Raw genomic sequence first — 19,152 nt, forward strand, 5'->3', positions numbered from 1 at the left:
TCGGCTACTACGCCTGCCCATCAAAGGCGCGCGCTCGCAGTTGTGCCTGCAGGAGCTGAAGACATCCGGAAAGTAGCGACCAGCCTCCAGCAAGGTCGCAGCCGCGAGGGGCGACCGCGTCCGCCGCCCGCGACTAATCCCGATCGTCCACCTGGCGCGCCCTTGCAGGCCCCAGATTTGAGTCCATAATTCACGTCTCGCTGGGGGACGGAGGCTCCGGTTCGCATCTTCGCCCCCCCCCCCCCCCTCCCCGTCCACCTAACTCAGGTGTCCAGGTGTGTGCCTCTGCCGAGCCGGCACTGTGTGCGACCGCGGCGCGCTCTGGTGGCGGGGTGGTGGGGGCGAGATCGGGGTGAGGGCCACGCCTCGGCTCCTCGCGCCGCCCTGCCGCAGGAGCCCAGCCAGCTATATATACCGCCGTCCGACACCGGGCAGGCACAGTCGCTAGCCACAGCATCCTCTGCAGTCTCAGGCAGGACACCGCCAACTCTCTCAACCAACACCATGAAGCTGGTGAGTATGCCGAGCTCTACGGTCACTCTCGGTTTGCCTTGTTTCCACATCTTTGTCCAGCTTCTTTGAAGTTTAACTTCCTGGTAGTTTCATAATGTATGCAGGAACGGGATTCGAACCGTGAACCCTTGCTTTTCCAGTTGATGAATAACACTGTGAGCATGAGTCTGAACCTTTCTCCTGGCGAACGGGACTCGATTTGAGCCTCTGATGGAACCAATCATACGATACAATCAACATCATCAGCTCGGATGCGCAATGTAGAATCATACTAAAATCTATGGCTGAGGTAGCACCTTCACAATGGATGTGACTCTGTAGTTTCAGAAACAAAAGAAGGCAGGGGAAATTGAGGAGTACTGTGGTGGTTCATTTCTGTGGACTCCACTCTTTGACCGAGCGAGGTGGCGCAGTGGTTAGCACACTGGACTCGCATTCGGGAGGACGACGGTTCAATCCCGCGTCCGGCCATCCTGATTTAGGTTTTCCGTGATTTCCCTAAAACGCTCCAGGCAAATGCCGGGCTGGTTCCTTTCAAAGGGCACGGCCGACCCTTCCCTTATCCAACGAGACCGATGACCTCGCTGTCAGATCTCCTCCCCCAAAACAACCAACAATCCACTCTTTGTCCAGTACATTTTCAACTTGTCATGTGTAACTATCAACAGTGCGATTCATTTGCACCGATACTGATACTAGAGTAACTGTACGATGATAACAACGCTACGATCTCTGTTGCATGAGATACGTCGACCCCCCACTACAATCTAGTTATGCCGATTAAGAAATCTACTGATTTTCCTTGATGTCGAACCGTTTCAGTATTTAGTAATTTAGAGTTAAAAGGAGTCATTGACAAGTGGAGCCCTTGAAGGGTACAGTTCCAAACTGATCTAATTTTCCAGTAATTATCCTATTTACAGACTTCAACATATATGCTTATGATGGACCACGTAATCAACTTTTTCAGTATTTTAGAACTTAACATGATACTACTTAGAGAAGGTGGAAAAGACAGATCTACGCTCCACCTTTTGAGCAGTGTAGGAAGATAATATTGTCTATTAAATAATTCACTGTTATTTGTAGTTTATGATTTCCTCAATTCTACCTCGGTATGTATGTAATAACGAATTCCTCGAGCTCTTCAATAACATCAGTTTTCCGATATTTGGTTTTTACAACATAAATTACAGAAATCAGCAAAAATGACCCTCTAGAATTGGAGACTTTTGTGCATTCTTTGGATAGCTTGATGCCAGTAACTGAATCCTTTTTCTTCTTTTGCACTTCATTCGTAAAAGAGTTGCAGAAAAAGAACCTAATTCGCGCTTTCATTTGCATCGTATTACACCCATGTATTTTATGAACAAAACTGAAAATTACATTTCCTTTCAGAAAAAATTGAAATGTATTTCCCAAAAAATGAGTGCTGTACTTAAAATGATTTCAGTTGCTGCAAATGAAAGTTCGCAGCTTGCACAGCAACAAAAGGGAATGCAACTGCGGTTATACGCAGGCTCGAATGTTCACAAGTCTTCTGATTTAGTTCTAGCACAACATCTGCAGAAGGAAGCAGGGAATACTTTCTGTCTGAAGACAGTAATAGAAGTTTCGATCTATCAGTGTAATACCATAGAATACTATAGTCTACTATACCTCTGCGCAAATAGTTAAATATTGTTAAAAAAATAACAACAGTTTTTAGTTATTGTGTTGTGCCTGTTGCGGTGAATTCTGGAATAAAAAGAGATTACTGGAGGCAATTTTCATTGAGAATTATAGATTTCTTGCTTTGGAGAAAACTATATTTGTTATTTTCTGCAAGGACGAAACGCTGCCTTAGCGTTCGCAGGCGGTCCCTCAGCCTTTGCGTGATGACCTTCCCGCTATTCAGGCCTGACCTCCGCGGGACCTATTACGCTGTCTGATAGACGACTGTTTGGAGGATCTTAGTTCATCCTCTGTCCGTATTACGTTCCAACGGCCTCTTCTTACAAATTACCCACAAAGACTAGGCATTAATTGCGACCTGCACAATAACCGGAGAATTACTGTTCCTTTTCTTCCTATCGGCTGCCCTTTAGTCTCTAGTTCGTAGAAGCTGCCTGAACGTTGACTGCGGCCTGCTCTCTCTGTCAACAATAGAAACAAGAGCTTTTCTTTTCTGCGGCTATTCGATGTACGGAGGAAAAGCACAATTGGACTGGGTGGAGTCACGTTTCAGTTACAGTCTTTGTTTCAGTAAACTGAACGTTTCTTGTGAAATTACACAAAAGACATCAGTAGAAACGTGATTTTCGTTTTGAACGCCACCGACGAGTCTGGTAGCGCGGAAAGCGGGAACATAGAAAATGAGCAGGAAAGTATGAGTCCTGCTCTGTGGTCAATGAAAAGAAACATTGAATTTTTGCCCCATCAGCCAATTTTGCGACAAATCAGCGATAGAATCAGCCTGTAATAATATCGGAATGCTGCCATATATGCAACATTATTAAAAACTGCTTGTACTGTAGCCTGCTGAATTTTATGAAAGGGAATAGGCGATAATTCAGTTTTATCAAATTTGCATGTCATACTAAAAACCACAACTTCTGTTATGTGGGAGTGTTAGGTTCGTATCCTTCATAATCATCGGATAACAAGTTCTGGAAACTTGAAACACCGGTGGCTCAGAAAGTCTTTCTCATCCCAATATATCTTGTGCTGGCAAATTTAAAACAAAAATATTGAAAAAGGTCCGTAAATAACTAACTTTACAGCTCTATTTCAGCAAGAGCCCTGTGCAAACATCGATTCGACCACTGAGGTTAAAATTTTCTATGGTTTCTGAGGTGACTGCTTAGCTAAACTCATCATTGTCAAGGTAATCCAATTGTGATTTCAACATCGGGATGTCGCGACATCGTAATAAGGAAAAATGTGAACGTATTTCCTTCAGCTCCTAACTTTGTATACGGACTTAAAGGATAACGCTTTCTTATACGGGGTAGTTGGGATTTAGCTTGACGGCTCATTATCTCAACTACGTGCATATTCTTCGAATAAGTTTTAGTGGAATTATTCCAACAGTTTACCACAATTGTACCTGTTTTCCTTTTACTAATTATTCTTTCGCTTCATAATAACTGTGGCACGGCACGAAATCTTAATTTCATTTTCTGAAGATTTTCGCCATCATCACGTGTGTAGATATACCTTTTGGGAAGCTTAAGTAGGTATTCACCGCCTCAGAATTTTAAATTTTCCTGTAGACCATAAAATATTCTCTCATTTTCTTCTTTTTATATTTCCCTCGCTATTTTTGCAATTCCTCCCATACATGTTCTTGTGCACTGTGCTATTTTTCTCATAAACTTCGTTACTTCCGTTCGTAACGCTGTTTCTTCCTTTCCCTTTGTTTAGAAACCACATGTCGCTTCCTTATAACAACATAGGAGTGGCCACGAGTTTGTATATTGTCACCATATTTGAGGTTTAATTAACATTCTTAGATGGACATCTATTGTGTGGTCTATGTACTTGACACATGAAATCCATTCCATAACGTCAATCGAATTGCAGTTGCCGGCCGCTGTGACCGAGCGGTTCTAGGCGCTTCAGTCCGGAATCGCGCTGCTGCCACGGCCGCAGGTTCGAATCCTCCCTCGGGCATGGACGTGTGTGATGTCATTGGGGTAGTTAGGTTTAAGTAGTTCTAAGTCTAGGGGACTGGTGACGTCAGACGTAAAGTCCCATAATGCTTAGAGCCATTTGAACCATTTGAACTGCAGTTTACGGAGTTGAATAACATGAAACTTCAGGAAAGGAACTTCATTCCTGTAACTGTAAACTTACTTAACTCTACATTACGTTGTACACTTTTACTGACTGGAAGGCCACTGTTGCAACTCATGACGTTTCCTTGAAGCTCATTGACGCCACAGTTGAATGTGCAATTGAATTCTCAGGCCATAAAATTCGCCTCAGGAAAGTTGGTCGGTTGTCCGGTGAAACGCTGTTTCTAAAGTTGAGGTAAAGGTGGTGTGGCGCCTCGTGGTAGGTGAAGTGGCGTTCGACCCCCGGTGAGGACCCTGCGCCCTGTGTTGTTGCAGATCCTGGCAGTGCTGTCCCTGGCCGTGGTGTGCCGCGCCGCCCCTCAGGTGCCCTTCGCGCCGCGACCCGTGGTCCCGGGTGCCTTCGTGCCCATCGTCAGTCAGAACTTCGACCTCAACGGAGTCGACGGCTCCTACACATTCAGGTGAGTACTTTTCTGCCCGAGTGCCAATCCTGTGGAAGGTACACGAGAAAAGACACATTCGCAGATGTGAACAACTTAGAAATGTTTAACCAAACGGAAGTTCAACCGGAGAAATTCATCCATTCTTTGCTCTCTTCATACTGTGCTTTCGGGGCACACACTATCACAGGTCGCGGAGTTATTTCCAATAGCTGACAGTCGACAGGTTCTCTCAAAACGAAAGTGAAAGTCGTGCTCGGAACTCGACTTCTCATTTCACAGTTATACAGGGAAATAAATGGCCTTAATACTGAAACAGTGACGATATTATTTCAGAATTCGAGTCTCTCAAATCTAATCTCTGATTTTGTAGTGTAATGTCACCACACTGGTCATTGTCACTGTGATGAAAAGATGTACAAAGAATAACAACATTAATTTACTAGAGCCTAAAGGTTTACCAATACTACATCAGTGCTAGATGGACGAATTTGACGCACAGCTGTGATTGAGAGGTCTCCTGTAACAGAACTACGGATGTACTTTCTTTACAAAATACAGATCTCATTGTTTCTTGTACCTTCTGGAAATTTATCAGCTAACCAGTAGGTGAGCGACGATACGCACAATTTCAGTCCATGAAAGAAATGAAAAAAAAGTTTTCATCTCAAGATTGCTCTTTAAAATGGAACTTTTATGTTTCCATGACAGGCACAGCTACCAAGTACGTACAGAGTAGTTCATTTAGCTGAAGTGAAATGATTCTGTGCCATCGACGGCCGGCAGTCCCCAGCTGGGGAAATTATACCGCCGAGTAGCAAATCTTTACAGTTGACAACGCAATAGGACACTTGCGTGTTGACGAGGATGAATTGATGATGACAACACAACACGCATACCCCGAGGGGGGAAAATCTCCGATCCGGCCGTAGGTCAAACACTGGCCCGCTATATTGCACTCAGTCGCGCTGAGCACTTAGCTAACTGAGCGGACATCATTTAACTTTTTTCGTGTTCTCCTACAAAAACTCTCTAGAAGGTGATAAAACATCAGCAACCATTACCAATTCCAAAAGACGCATGATTCATGTAGGCTTAATCTAAGGCGCAAGGAAATGGAGGAGCATGAATTAAAAAAAAAAAAAAGAAAAGAGATTTTACTGGTAGTCTACAGCACGCGTACTAAGTTACGTACTGCCGTTATACCTCCATAAAACTAGCATTACATATGGATTGTTGAGTAAGATTAGGAGCTACTGAAGACCTACCGAATTTCAGTAATGCCGTAATTCGGAACAATGATGCATACGAACGACTTAAGCATTACAAATATTCAAGTTATAATCCAACGATAACCAAACTAATCTAATTCTGCAGCTCGAAACTTATTAGCGAGGTAGGGAAGGTGGAACAGATGAAAGTAGCTTGTGTACAAGTAGATGCGTGTTTACTAATACTCTATTCGAGAATAGAGGTATGCTCCACCATTATTTGGAATTTAAGGAGGGTAGGAACTGGACGGAGCAATTAGTAGGAGCGGCGCTAAGACTACCACATTTATTTTTGGTCGTGTACGATGGCGCTCACAGAATTGGAAAGAAAATCTCTACACTCTCCTTGTAACAAAAGTTAAGGCAAAGTGTTTCGTAGTAGGCAGTTGTTGTACTGTCTTTACCGTCTAGTTCTTCTTGGTATCGTAAGGACAAGATAGTGGGGCCAGGACGTCTACAGACTCACCCAGACGCCTTTTCTCGGTTCATGCGTGTATAGTAAAGGTAGCCAGTAATTACAGCACGAAGCACTCTCTGGGATGCGCTGTAAAGTGGCTTGCACGATATTTACGCAGGTGACGCAAGCTATGCGGATGTGGCTCGACTCGATCCTACGACATCCAGTCGACACACCTCGACAGCTTTCGCTAGCGGTTGGTCCCTTACGAACGCACGACGCGAAAGGGCGTGTGGCGGCCCGCCTGCCTGCCCGCTGTGTGCGGTGCCGGCACCGGGTCCCTCACGCCCACGGCAGCGCCGCTGCTGCGAGTCAAGGTTTCTCCGCGGCAGATGCTCGATGTGCGGTCTGACCCAGCCGCGAGTCGCCCAGTAGCGGGTTACGCAAAACCGCGTCTACGAGGAAAGCGTGAACTCCCGTCGACAGTATTCTTCTAATGTCGGAGGCGCTGTCGTGAGCTACTGGCCAACTCAACGTCCGGTAGCTCAAACGTAACCATGTATTTCAAACAGCATGACGTCCCCCATTTTAACCAACACCACATGCGAAAGTATCCGTCATGCAAACAAAACTTGCGCTTTTCTCACGTCACATTCCGAAAGCAACTGTTCAAGGCCGCCAGCAAAACATCACACGTGAACCTGAGAAGGGTCCCTTTCTGTTGAGTTACATATTAGTGACCTGGCAGACAATATTAATACTCACCAACTTTGATTCCATACGTAACCGTTGTGCACGGCGACTGAATGAGAATACAGCAATCAGTCGCAATCCCATTGATTTCTTTAAATTCCTGCGAATCTAGATTTCAGCTATTAATAATTTCAGCTACTAATACCCGTCTTCAGTGTATTTGCCACTTTTTAGAATAAACTCACTGTAATACATGTCATCATATGACTTTACTGGTACGCAGGCAGAAGGCAACTCAAGCGTAATAATAAAAAAAAAAAAACTATGGGATTGCAACTGATTGCTGTATTGCTATTCTTCCTCATAATGTTAATAGTAACCTCAGACTTTCAGTGGACGGAACAGTTATATGTAATAAGCAGTGTCTGAAAAATAGCTGCAAAAATAATCACGAATAGGTTTCAAAGTAGTGCAAATGTTGCATACGTGCTTTAAATGTTCCCTAAATGTAAAATTGTGTGCTTAAGAAATCGAAAAACACGTACTGTCAGTCAACTCGTACAAATACCTCGACGTAACAATTCTTAGGGAAGAAGTGCCATGAAATTTAATACTGGGACGATAAGTTCCTATCAAAAACTAGAAAAAGCCTAGGCTATGTGTATTTCCTAAGTGTCTATACAGAAAACTCGTCGTATGCAGTGTTCTTGGATTGGTTGTGGGGTAAAAAGAGTCCCATTTATGAATAAGTGCGAGGGGATTCCCAGTTCTGGCAATCGTCTTATAGCCATGGGGAACCTCCCAAAAACTTTGGTCAGCTCTAGGGGATTGGAAATACAAGGTATTTTCAGGAAGCAAATGTATTAGGTTTTATATTTTATTTAGGAAAGGTGTGTTTGAAAAAAAAAAGTCACTAGATATTGTTGATATGCTTGAGTATTTTTCCACATAATCGTCATAAATATGGTATGCCATGGCACAAGCTCCTTTACACCGTCCTCTAAGTACTCGTCCGCCAAATTCTTCGCCCACTTCAGTACCTCTTTCTGCCCCTGTTCGTTGTTTGAAAATTTAATTCAACTCATGTTCCCCTTCAGGGAAGTAAACAGATGTTAGGGAAATACCCAGATGAATAGAAGAGCATCTTGACGGCGGCCAGGGCAGTGCAACAAGTGCTGTCCTCTGGTCAGCACTCCCCTCCTTTTGTTTTGCGTGTTACTTTTGAGATTTGTAGGCTCTCACAATATCGTTGTAGACTGCACTATCTTTATGTCTCAGGCGTGTAATGAGGCAACCGCGTTTCATCTCCAGTTACATTAGAGCTCAGAAAATCCTCAACGAATTCAAGTTTCTGAAGAAACTCGTTGGCGCTACTGACCCGATTTTTCTTCTGCTGCTCAGTCAACTGTTTTGAGACACATCTTGCACACATTATCCGGTATCGCATCGTTTCAGTGAGTATCTCGTGTAAGGGAGTTGTGGAGAGCTGTATAAACGTAGCAAACATTTCATCTACTGTAAAATGGCGGTCTTCACGAACACGTTTCTCGATTTTTTTCCCAAACCGGTCAGTCAAAATGGAAGATCATCCGCTCCTCTGTTCGTCATGAACATTTCTTCTTCCTCCAATACACTCCCGACACCACTTAAACACTCTCGTTCTATTCATAATACTTTCACCATAAATCTTTTTGATTCGCGAATAAAACTTCTCGGTGGCGGCAGGAAGCGGATCATAACACGTGGGTCACGCTTGGCTGAATGTTTTACTGACGTCTTTCACGCAGCTGGTCACTACAACGTGAGCTTACGTAACACCGCGTTCTTGTAATGCTCGCTCTGGTCAGGGGATTCCCTCTTTACCACTCAGTACTGCCAACCCTCCAAGCATAAAGAAAACCACAGCCTGTTATGGTCACAGTAAACTTATTTTCTAACCATGCTTTGCGCTTAAGTTTATTACTCGAACAACACAGTTCATTGTCCCAGCCAAAAAATTAAAATTGTGTGTTTGTGCGCGTGCAATATTTTGCATATTCATTGTTCCGTACACATGTAAACTGGGCAGGATGTTGCAGAGCAACACCATCTTCTATTCAGTGAAATATCTCATTTAGATGAGAGTGGGGTAGGAGGGGTTTCAGTTGGGAAAACTTGCAAGGTTAGTTCCAGTTCCGACACTGGCCTGATGGGCAAAGGAAACCTCACGAAAACCTTTGCCTGAACTAGTGGACTGGAACTCAATTAAGGGATGTTGAAGATTGTCCGGTGTGTGAGTGTGTGTGTGTGTGTGTGTGTGTGTGCGTGTGCGTGACGACCGTGTGGCGTCAGAGGTGTGATGGAGCCACTGTGCCTGTTTCAGCTACGAGAGCGCTGACGGCAGCGCGCGCCAGGAGAGTGGAGTGGTCAACGCTCCTGGAACTCCTTTGGAAGCCCAGGCCGTCCAGGGTTCCTACACCTACGTTGGCACTGATGGCGTCCCCGTGCAGGTAAGGCTCACAGCTGGTCGCCGCTGCTTCTTTGCGATGCAGTGCTACCGGACAACTTTCCATAACCGACGCTGGAATTCTTCTAAGCCGTTTATGGCGACAAAAACGTCAAGGAAACGAATCGTCATAGACGAGAGAAGCTCCAAGCCGGTTGGAGATTCGAGGCTTAGTTCGGAGCGCAGACGCCGCTAAAGGCACATACGGGTCACAGTTGAGCATACAAACGCATACTTTGAAGATATTCACTTTCGCTCTTACCAGTCTGTCGTCTTCCATTCGTCGAATGTTACTCTAATCTCTTCACCCCAGCATGACTGCTGTATTCATAATCGCTGATAAATTTGTGTAATCTTACAGATTTTCCTCTCTACTTATTCTTCCAGGGCGCATTTAATCTTTTTCTTCTGGTGCCTTATTACAAAACTGTGGTGCTCTTTCTCTCCCTCGACAGACACAATTCCTCACCTCCCCTTACACCTATAGAGTTCGTACTTTACATAGGTGCGAACCATACTTCTACAGCTAAAATTATACAGATGGGAAAAAAATCGTGAGCACTACTTTGACGAATACATGGCCCATAAATCAATGTTTCCTTAATTACTGACATAAACTGCAGCTTACAGCAAGAAAGTAGGTTTATAGCAGTTGTACAAAGTGACGACTACTGGTATCAATGCATGCATAACAACATGGCATTAAACTTTGACGTAGCTCTCGGATATGCCAACTATCAACCACTTTCAGTTTAATTTTCTACTAGTGCTTCTAACATCAACGTATTCAAGTAACCCCATAACGAAAAACTCTACCGTGGACAAGTCATTTACGATTCTGAATCATTTTAAGGAAATACTGAAATTACTGATGGCACCCTTCTACTTCGACGCATGATCTCATCAGAACAACAAGAATTCGTTTATTCTTCTGAAATCACATTCACTGGCTACGCTAACGCTCGATAAACCTATACCTTTAGGCAGCAGTGCGGATGTCATCTAATATACATATTTTTTCAGTTGTGTCTGATTTGTCGGACAGGTCTCCTTGACATTTGTTTCAGTGTGAAAGCACTAATATCGTCAGAATTCCTAAGGGAATCAATAATTTGCGAGTACGGGACTATTGGAAAAGGGACACATTTCAGGGTGCGATAAGTTGGAAATCTGAGTCGGTCGAACAAGGTAACGGCTCGTGAGAAGTGGCAAATCTGGGTTCGAGTCCCGATCGGGCACCAATTTTCAACTTTCGCCATTGCATTACCACCTTGCCCCATGGAGCTTAAAGTCACGAATTCCCTTCCGCCCCTTCCTTTTCTTCCCCGATTCTGTGTTTCATATAAATGATGTGACCTTAACTAAGATTCTCTGTTTAAATTCTTTGATTTTGCGAAGTTGCAACCAAACTCTTCTCTTCCAGAATAATACAGACATCAGGACAAGCTACAAATCAGACTATTCGAAAATTGCATCAAAGGAAAGTAAATACTGTCCGCGATATGTTCTCTGATTGCGCAGAAATGATGTTACACAGCCCACCATAACAACGTTACAGGTAAAATATGACGTTCGGATGTCAACAAATTTCGACCGACCTATTTTTGACGACAGCTCGAAATTGTAGAGTTTGTTGGCTTATTTATTTTGAAACATATGTAGTCAACAGACAAATAGCTCACAATAGTCAGTTTCTGAAATATTACCTACTATTGGTACATTTTTGTAAAAGATTCACTTTGGACACAACTATCGATACCAGCCGTCTAATCATAATTGCAAAACATTCAGCGATCTCCAAAATGGGTAAAATACGAACCATAAAAGGAATTATGGTTATTCTTATATCAGCACGTTAATCCGCTTCGCCAACACACAACCTAACGTAATCTACCCATCAGTATAATTTGTGGGCAGAAGTTTTGGTAGATCCTGGTCCACCAGATTTTCAGTGCCCTTGGAATTTAATTTTATCTCATTCCCTCGATTAGTTGTTTCACTTGACCCCCTCTCAGTGCTGTATTTTGGCTGCACAGCCTCGTGAGCGTTGTGCTCATCGGTCCGAAGACTGGCTCCATGCAGGTTTCCACACTATTCTATCCCCTCCAATCCTTCTTATCTCTCTATAACTCTCCAGAGAAATACCTGGAGTAGGTATGAGCCTTCAGCTGAAGATGTCGTCCCTACTACATAAAACTACAGTGACAGCTGCCATCCAATGGTCTATCGGGAGAGGCGTATACAGAGACCAGAGAAACACATTCAAGAAAGACGTTCTTGCCATTGCTTGTATGAAATTTAGTATTCCACATAGTTCATCGATAGCCATTTATTTTGCTATCATCATCGGATCATTTCCTAATATAGCTGCCTCAGCACTGCATGATTTTATTCGACTGCTTCCTATTAGCATTGTTTTACTTTTGTTGATTACCTGGTACACTTATGCTTATCTGTCCGCCTTTCTAAATCTACATCTACAGCTAGATCCATACTCCGCAAGCCACCTGACGATGTGTGGCGGAGGGTACCCTAAGTACCTCTATCGGTTCTCCGTTCTATTCCAGTCTCGTATTGTTCGTGGAACGAAGGATTGTCAGTATGCCTCTGTGTGGCCTCTAACCTCTCTGATTTTATCCTCATGGTCTCTCCGCGAGATATACGTAGGAGGGAGCAATATACTGCTTGACTCCTCGGTGAAGGTATGTTCTCGAAACTTCAACAAAAGCCCGTACCGAGCTACTGAGCGTCTCTCCTGCAGAGTCTTCCACTGGAGTTTATCTGTCATCTCCGTAACGCTTTCTCGATTACTAAATGATCCTGTAACGAAGCGCGCTGCTCTCCGTTGGATCTTCTCTATCTCTTTTATCAACCCTGTCTGGTACGGAGACCCACACTGCTGAGCAGTATTCAAGCAGTGGGCGAACAAGCGTACAGTAACCTACTTCCTTTGTTTTCGGATTGCACTTCCTTAGGATTGTTCCAATGAATCTCAGTCTGGCATCTGCTTTACCGACGATCAACTTTATATGATCATTCCATTTTAAATCACTCCTAATGCGTACTACCAGATAATTTATGGAATTAACTGCTTCCAGTTGCTGACCTGCTATATTGTAGCTAAATGATAACGGATCTTTCTTTCTATGTATTCGCGGCACATTACACTTGTCTACATTGAGATTCAATTGCCATTCCGTGCACCATGCGTCAATTCGCTGCATTTCAGTACAATTTTCCATTGTTCCAACCTCTCGATACACCCCAGCATCATCTGACCGCCGTTTCGTTTTGCAGGTGAACTACGTGGCTGACGAGAACGGCTTCCAGCCGGTGGGCAACGTGGTCGCCCCGGCCATCAGCCGCGCCGTGGCCGCTCAGGTGGCGCAGGCGCGCGCCGAGGGCCCCATCCTGCCCGGAGTGCCCACGCCCATCCCCTTCCGCGGAAGGCCCTTCTGAGGACCTACGCCCTTAGCCAAACTGCACAGGACTCGCCCGCCGTGGCGCCCGGGAACCGAGGGACCTTCGCCCAGGAGCGGTCTGCATCCTGACAAGTACCTCAACCACACCGGCCCCCACTGTTGCGCTCATCTCAGACTCCCCAGTTAACACTGGAGGCGATCCGAGAAGTGCTCAACAGAGGTCTGGTTGCCTCTCGTCCATACTTGCCCCTTCCGTCCAATCTGTCTCTCACTGCTAGCAAGACACCTTGCACCGTTTGTGTTTCACCATTCATATCTCTGACCAGTTTCACGTACTGGTCGCCCATTTACCTCCCTTCTCCTGCTCATTACGAGCTTCCTTCGTAAACGAGCCTCAAGTCGCACCTCCGTGGCGTGGGGAAATTACAGATGCGAGTATAGTGATTTCATCAATCCGAGCTTCGTGGCGTGAAGCAACATCTGCACAATTACAAATCGCGGATCGTTGGGAATGACAGGCTATCGCGCTTCTTCCACTGCGTGGTGTGTATAACCTAATGCGAATGACGCAACACCGGAGGCATCTCTTGCATATTTCATCCAGGATGTTCTCTGCAAGTGTCGACAGTCACGCAATCTCATTGCTGAACTGAAGTACAGGTATATTATCTGAAACAGTTCCTGTCAAACCATCGAAAAGCAAAGCACCATCATCCTCCTCATAATACTGCTCTCTTTTTACACATTAGTCGCATCTGTAACTCTGTAGAACTACTCGTCTTCGTTCCTACAAGCGCTGGAGGTGCTGACTTGTGGCGACGAGGTATGCGGACCGAATCTTGGTGACAGCCCAATCCTCTTGGTTCCCTACGCGACTTGCTCCACCGTACAACTGACATGGCTTTGATTTGGAAATGACTCGACGGTCACTGTGACGATTTTGTAATTTAATGTATTTAAATATAGTTTGTGTATTAATTGTAGAGCAATAAAACTCCACAGTTATTCATAAAACACATCGTGTTAGTCTTTTTCTACAACCATCCCATCATTTTTCCTTCCTTTGTTGCAACCACGTAATTTGCGCTTTCCTAAATTGTTTGTGTGATACGGATTCTGCAGCATACACGCAACACTTTTCAGAAATCTTGTAACCGGTTCACTTAGTGGTAGCTGCAGAGCTGTAGGCTGAAAGAAGAAAGTAAGATAGTAAATTATCACCTTTCAACATCGAGGTTGTTAATAGGGCTGTGTTTGAACACGATTCGAAATGCTTACTCCACAGTCGCAGTTCGGGAAATCACACGATCTGTTAGAGCATTTGATCTAGTGACTTTTGCTGGTACTTTGTTAACGACCTGTCTCAGCGTTTTTAAGGCACTAAGGATATTAATAATAAAACTATGTGTAAAACATGGATTGAAATATCATATAGGGTGCAGGTAATGTGTAACAAAGTCAACTGATAAATAAATGAAAGATTTCAATCAAGATTCTGTGAAATTCTAGAGTTTTCGCTCGTACTGCGGTGTAGCGAATGATATTATCTCCATGGTAGGTGTTGCCACTCTAGTTCGTTCTCTCGATAAAAATTACAGTAACTTTATTACGACACAGTCCGCGTGTTCTGATTTTAATTGCTGGTTACTTGTCTTGATTATTTCATCTGATTGCTGGCATCTTGTTTTCAAACTACTTGAAAATCTGGCAAAGTTTTTATCTGTTATTCTAATACGCGAATAGGAATGAATAGCTCATTTGTAACCTACTCGATAAAATAAGCTACTCGATGAATCATTACCATCGCTCATAAGAAAATAAAGTATTATACTGGCTTCATTCAAGTAATATCTTTTCGAGGGCAACATTTTCGTCGTTGTCTGTTACCTTTAGTTAAAAATCACCGTCAGTGTTTATACATCCACACAAACCGGTGCTGTGTGAGAAATTGCTTCGTAAATTTTTCAAACACATTATAAGTTTGCGCATTGTTAGGATTCAACGCTACTACCACCATTGTTTCAAGAAATTGTCAGATTTTAAGTACAGCCATAGCTTATTGTTGTGGCTTGTTCGGAGCTTCACGTGAATCCCTTGCATTCGCGCCGTGCGAATCAAGTGTCATGTGATTATTCGAACACACTCGATACTGCATCGAACCCAACAGCCTATGGGGAAATTTCGAGCCCTTTCGAACGCGAGTATCGTTTGCCCAGGGCTAGCTGTTAGATGACTGGAAGTCAAGGATAACTATAATGCGTGCCATAGGCAGTATTATTCAGCCTACAGAAGCAACCTCGCTATTAAAGTCATATAGCGATAAAATTAAAAATATCTAGTCATCCATTGTTCAACTCGAATGTCACACAGGCAATCATGATCGAACGATTTAATTATGTCACTCTTATCTAAGTCGTACCGCCGTACATCGTATTTGCGAGTGTCAGACAGAACCAACATCTTTAGAAAGATAGAGCCCTTGGTATTTGGTAGTAATGACATTAAGTCACACAACGGATGGTACTCTTGCGATTCTGTAGGTGCCTACGGCACCAACCCATTCAATATGGATTCATTTCTCACACGAAGGCGCGATGTATTACTCGGATACACATACTATCAGAAAGAACTCATGGGGAACGAAACATCGTAATCATTTTATTGATGCGGCAAATTAATAGGAGCGGGGAACGTGAAAATAGTGAATCAACTAAGAATCAGTTCCAGCAATTCAACATTCATTAGCAGAATTCCATCTCCACACCGGAAAGATTCGTTGTATCTTATACAAACAAAAATTCATTAAGATCCCTTTAGCGTTTTTTATGCATAGTCCCCATTACGATGAACACGAACTTAAATTAAGATAGAATATCGTACGTAACATTCCAATGATGCATTTTTGGATGTCTTAACATTTACGTGAAACAATTGGAACGACGACACAGCAGAAACCAACTTCAGTGTAAACTGCATCTGTGGTCATCATCGACACTCCGAGATATTTTAGCAATTGTCATCCATCTCCTTCTGGATGTTGAATAGAACAAACATAAGCGTTATGCAATCTGTCGTTATCTGAAAAAATATCCACTGGGTGACTTAAACTCTTTTATTTCAGTCTTTTTCATTCCAGCATTGGTTTCCTGAGAAATGGCGTATGAGATCATAATATTTGGCTCTTCAAAATAAGATGGAGGTAGCACGTTCGATGACGTAACGATCAAGTGTCTTCTGCTCCTTAAGTATTATTTTGTTTAAATAGAACATACGTTTTCTAACGAAGTCCGTTAGTTAACCTATGCGTCAACCATCGCCGAGCATGCTGCACGGTGTAACGCCTCCAAATGGACTTCGGATTTTCTCTACCAAATCATGATTTATGAGTATTGGATTTGACGCTGATAATTATTAGTTTTACCATTTTTCCCCAACATGAATTATAATTCTGAGAAAATCAAGGGAAGGGTGGGATTCATCTAGTATCAGTGAACTCTAAAATGACTCTGATGGACGGTAAAAAGTTACTTCTCTCCGGTATCTTGAGCCAAACATGTAAGCATTATCTACAATTCACTAGTGTGATTTCATTAGTTGAATAATAATTAATTCAGATAACAATTTGTTTTATTTCAAGAACTTTGACACAATATCCTGTTTATATATATTAACAAGGTTCTCTTCGTAGCTCATCCGAATTTGGTAGCATTACGTTGACTAGAACATTCGAACAGACGCCAACAGCCACAGATCGAAGCTTCTTAAAGAATAAAACTTATTCTAAAATTAAATTACCTTTTTATGAAGCACATAACAATCAGACCTTTTATAAGTAAATGTTCATCCAGCGCGATAGATAAAGTTCCCGCGCGTAGTCAGTTGTTGAAGGACTCCTAACAATGTATTTTACGCCAGTGCTGGAATATCACGATAAAAATTGTACAGAGTTTTCATGCAAACTTTCAATGAAAATAATCAGTTGAAAAGTCATTTTAAATATTCAGAGTTCTTTGTCTGAATGAAACAAAATTAGGTACTTTGAACTTACGTAACGAGGCTGATAATTGTCACATTCCCAGTCTCCTATATCTTAAATAGAAATTCAAACTTTAATCAAACAAAAGTCTTCTGTTTACGGAAACGATATAACAGTCTGTACTAAATATGGAACACTAGCTAAGGAGTATAATTTAACAGGAAACATCAAAAATAAAATCTTATATTCAAATGTTTTCATCATACTGTTAGACAACGGTAGTTCCCCACAATTCTTGGAGTGCTTCCCCGTGATAATTGTGATCACCTGACATTGTCACTAAGAGAGCGATCTCTAAATTTGAATAATGTAATCTTCTTACCAGAGAAGTTTATCAGGCCAGATTGCAATAATTATTCGATAATTGTATAAAATTGCTTAAACATTTTAAAACGTAACTTTATAATGAGGTAAAACTTCAAATGCTGACTTCAGTTCCAGGACCGGTTAAGATTACTGTTGATATATATGTATGTAAAAGAATTTTTTGTATTACATGAAATTAAGTTACACTTTCTTTTTCATATTCTATGGCCATCGATTGAGACAAGCTGTGTGGGAACAGTGAAAAGCAAATAAAAAAGAGCAGTAAAATTCCAAGGAAGGAAAGAATAAAGCAAAATCTTAATAAAATTATTTTTCAAGGAATTATAAATGAAACTTCATTGCAATGCCAAAGGTAAGGTAATTATTGTTTATGCTTACCATCACTTGTAATTTTATGTCAGCATATTAAATGATTCACCACCCACATTAAATTTCCAAATATTTTAAGTGGAAATTATGATCAGTAATTATGTTAGACATCGATTTGTTAACCAGAACATGGCTCGTTTCGAACATTTCATGAGCAAGATGGAGCCACATTCTTAGTTTGTTTTTTTAGAATGAGCTTTTTCATTATCATTTCTGAGAAAGATATGATAATGTTTACTAACTTTTGCACTAAGCCACCTTAGTGGAAAGTAATGAATTAATATCAGTCAACTGGATTATGGTTAAAATAGGAAAAATAGCAACTGTAAAATCAGTGGAACATAGTGATCACATTTCACTAGCCGATGACAGTGAATTTACTGGTCTGATGGCAGTTAGTCTGGAGATTTCATTTTGTGAAATGAAACCAGAAGTGGCAGGTAACGGAACAATTCTGCGAACAGACAGCAATGTTAACTCGTTTGAGGAATTATAGCAACACTTAGAAACAGTGATGAAATCAAATTCTGAACCACAGTTCACTTCACATCTACAAAACAAGATTTCATTCTGTTCTGGACTCATTGAAGTCAAACCAGACGGATTTTAGTCCAAGATGGACATGTCAGAATCTAAACTGAATTCCACTCCGGATGTAACTAAAAATTAAAGTGATGACATTGTTTCGATGCGATGAGAACTGACTAATTAGAAGGTCACTGTACTCGATGTATCAAAGCAGGTTAACAACTTTGCTCCTGAACAGAAAAAGAAATATTAAGAGTGTTACGAAAATCAGAGCCAACAATTTGCAGATGGTTTTGCAAAATGGATTGGCCAAAATGGTAAGCAAGCCAATGAAAAGATGGACTCTATGTTGAAGGTAGTGGTACAGCATGTAGTGAAGCTTTATCTGAGGGAGACGCTTCAGGACAAGATATTCAAAGGGAATTAAGTCACACAAAAGAACAACTAGTAAGGAGATCTCCAAATTACGTGATAACGTAAGTACACAGATTAACGAAGTGAGAAAAGAATTATCTACTGTACAAGAGATAGTTTGTGAAACATTACCTCTTAGTGTTAGGACAAGTGACACAATTTGTTAACGAATAAAGAGAGACGAAATGGACTGCAGCAGCTTATCACCTAATTATGTAACATATGAGACTGTGACTGCTCTGTCCTTATCATCAATTATATTAGATGGAAGTTTGCTCAAAAACAGGCAATTACAGATTTTTGCCTGATAAAAAGTGAGCGTACCCCGAAGTCGCCATAAAATAATTTAAATGTGTATCACCCAAAGTGTTGATTGACAAAAAGAAAATACTTGTAAAATTCACAACAGCTTACAATAAGGGAGAGACAGCGCTGCAGGTGACGGAAACTGTTGAACATTGTCAAATGTACGAGCAGT

At 42.3% G+C, this 19,152-nt stretch overlaps 1 protein-coding gene across 1 annotated transcript; it reads left to right on the top strand.

The window, feature by feature from the left end:
• The first annotated feature begins 429 nt into the window (after positions 1-429).
• On the top strand, positions 430-14,016 carry LOC126284457 (endocuticle structural glycoprotein SgAbd-9). The gene is made up of 4 exons (XM_049983378.1): positions 430-513; positions 4,608-4,753; positions 9,456-9,582; positions 12,876-14,016. Exons 1-4 carry the CDS (start codon positions 505-507, stop codon positions 13,035-13,037), a joined length of 444 nt encoding a protein of 147 aa, XP_049839335.1. The 5' UTR covers positions 430-504; the 3' UTR covers positions 13,038-14,016.
• Positions 14,017-19,152: the final 5,136 nt, after the last annotated feature.

This window comes from Schistocerca gregaria, chromosome 8, assembly GCF_023897955.1.
Source record: "Schistocerca gregaria isolate iqSchGreg1 chromosome 8, iqSchGreg1.2, whole genome shotgun sequence".
Classification (NCBI taxonomy): Eukaryota; Metazoa; Arthropoda; class Insecta; order Orthoptera; family Acrididae; genus Schistocerca; species Schistocerca gregaria.

Bases quoted from the DNA above. Each gene is read 5' to 3' on its own strand.
- LOC126284457 (XM_049983378.1), top strand. The intron at 4,754-9,455 runs GTGAGTACTTTT...TGCCTGTTTCAG, and splicing joins GACGGCTCCTACACATTCAG to CTACGAGAGCGCTGACGGCA. The intron at 9,583-12,875 runs GTAAGGCTCACA...TTCGTTTTGCAG, and splicing joins CTGATGGCGTCCCCGTGCAG to GTGAACTACGTGGCTGACGA.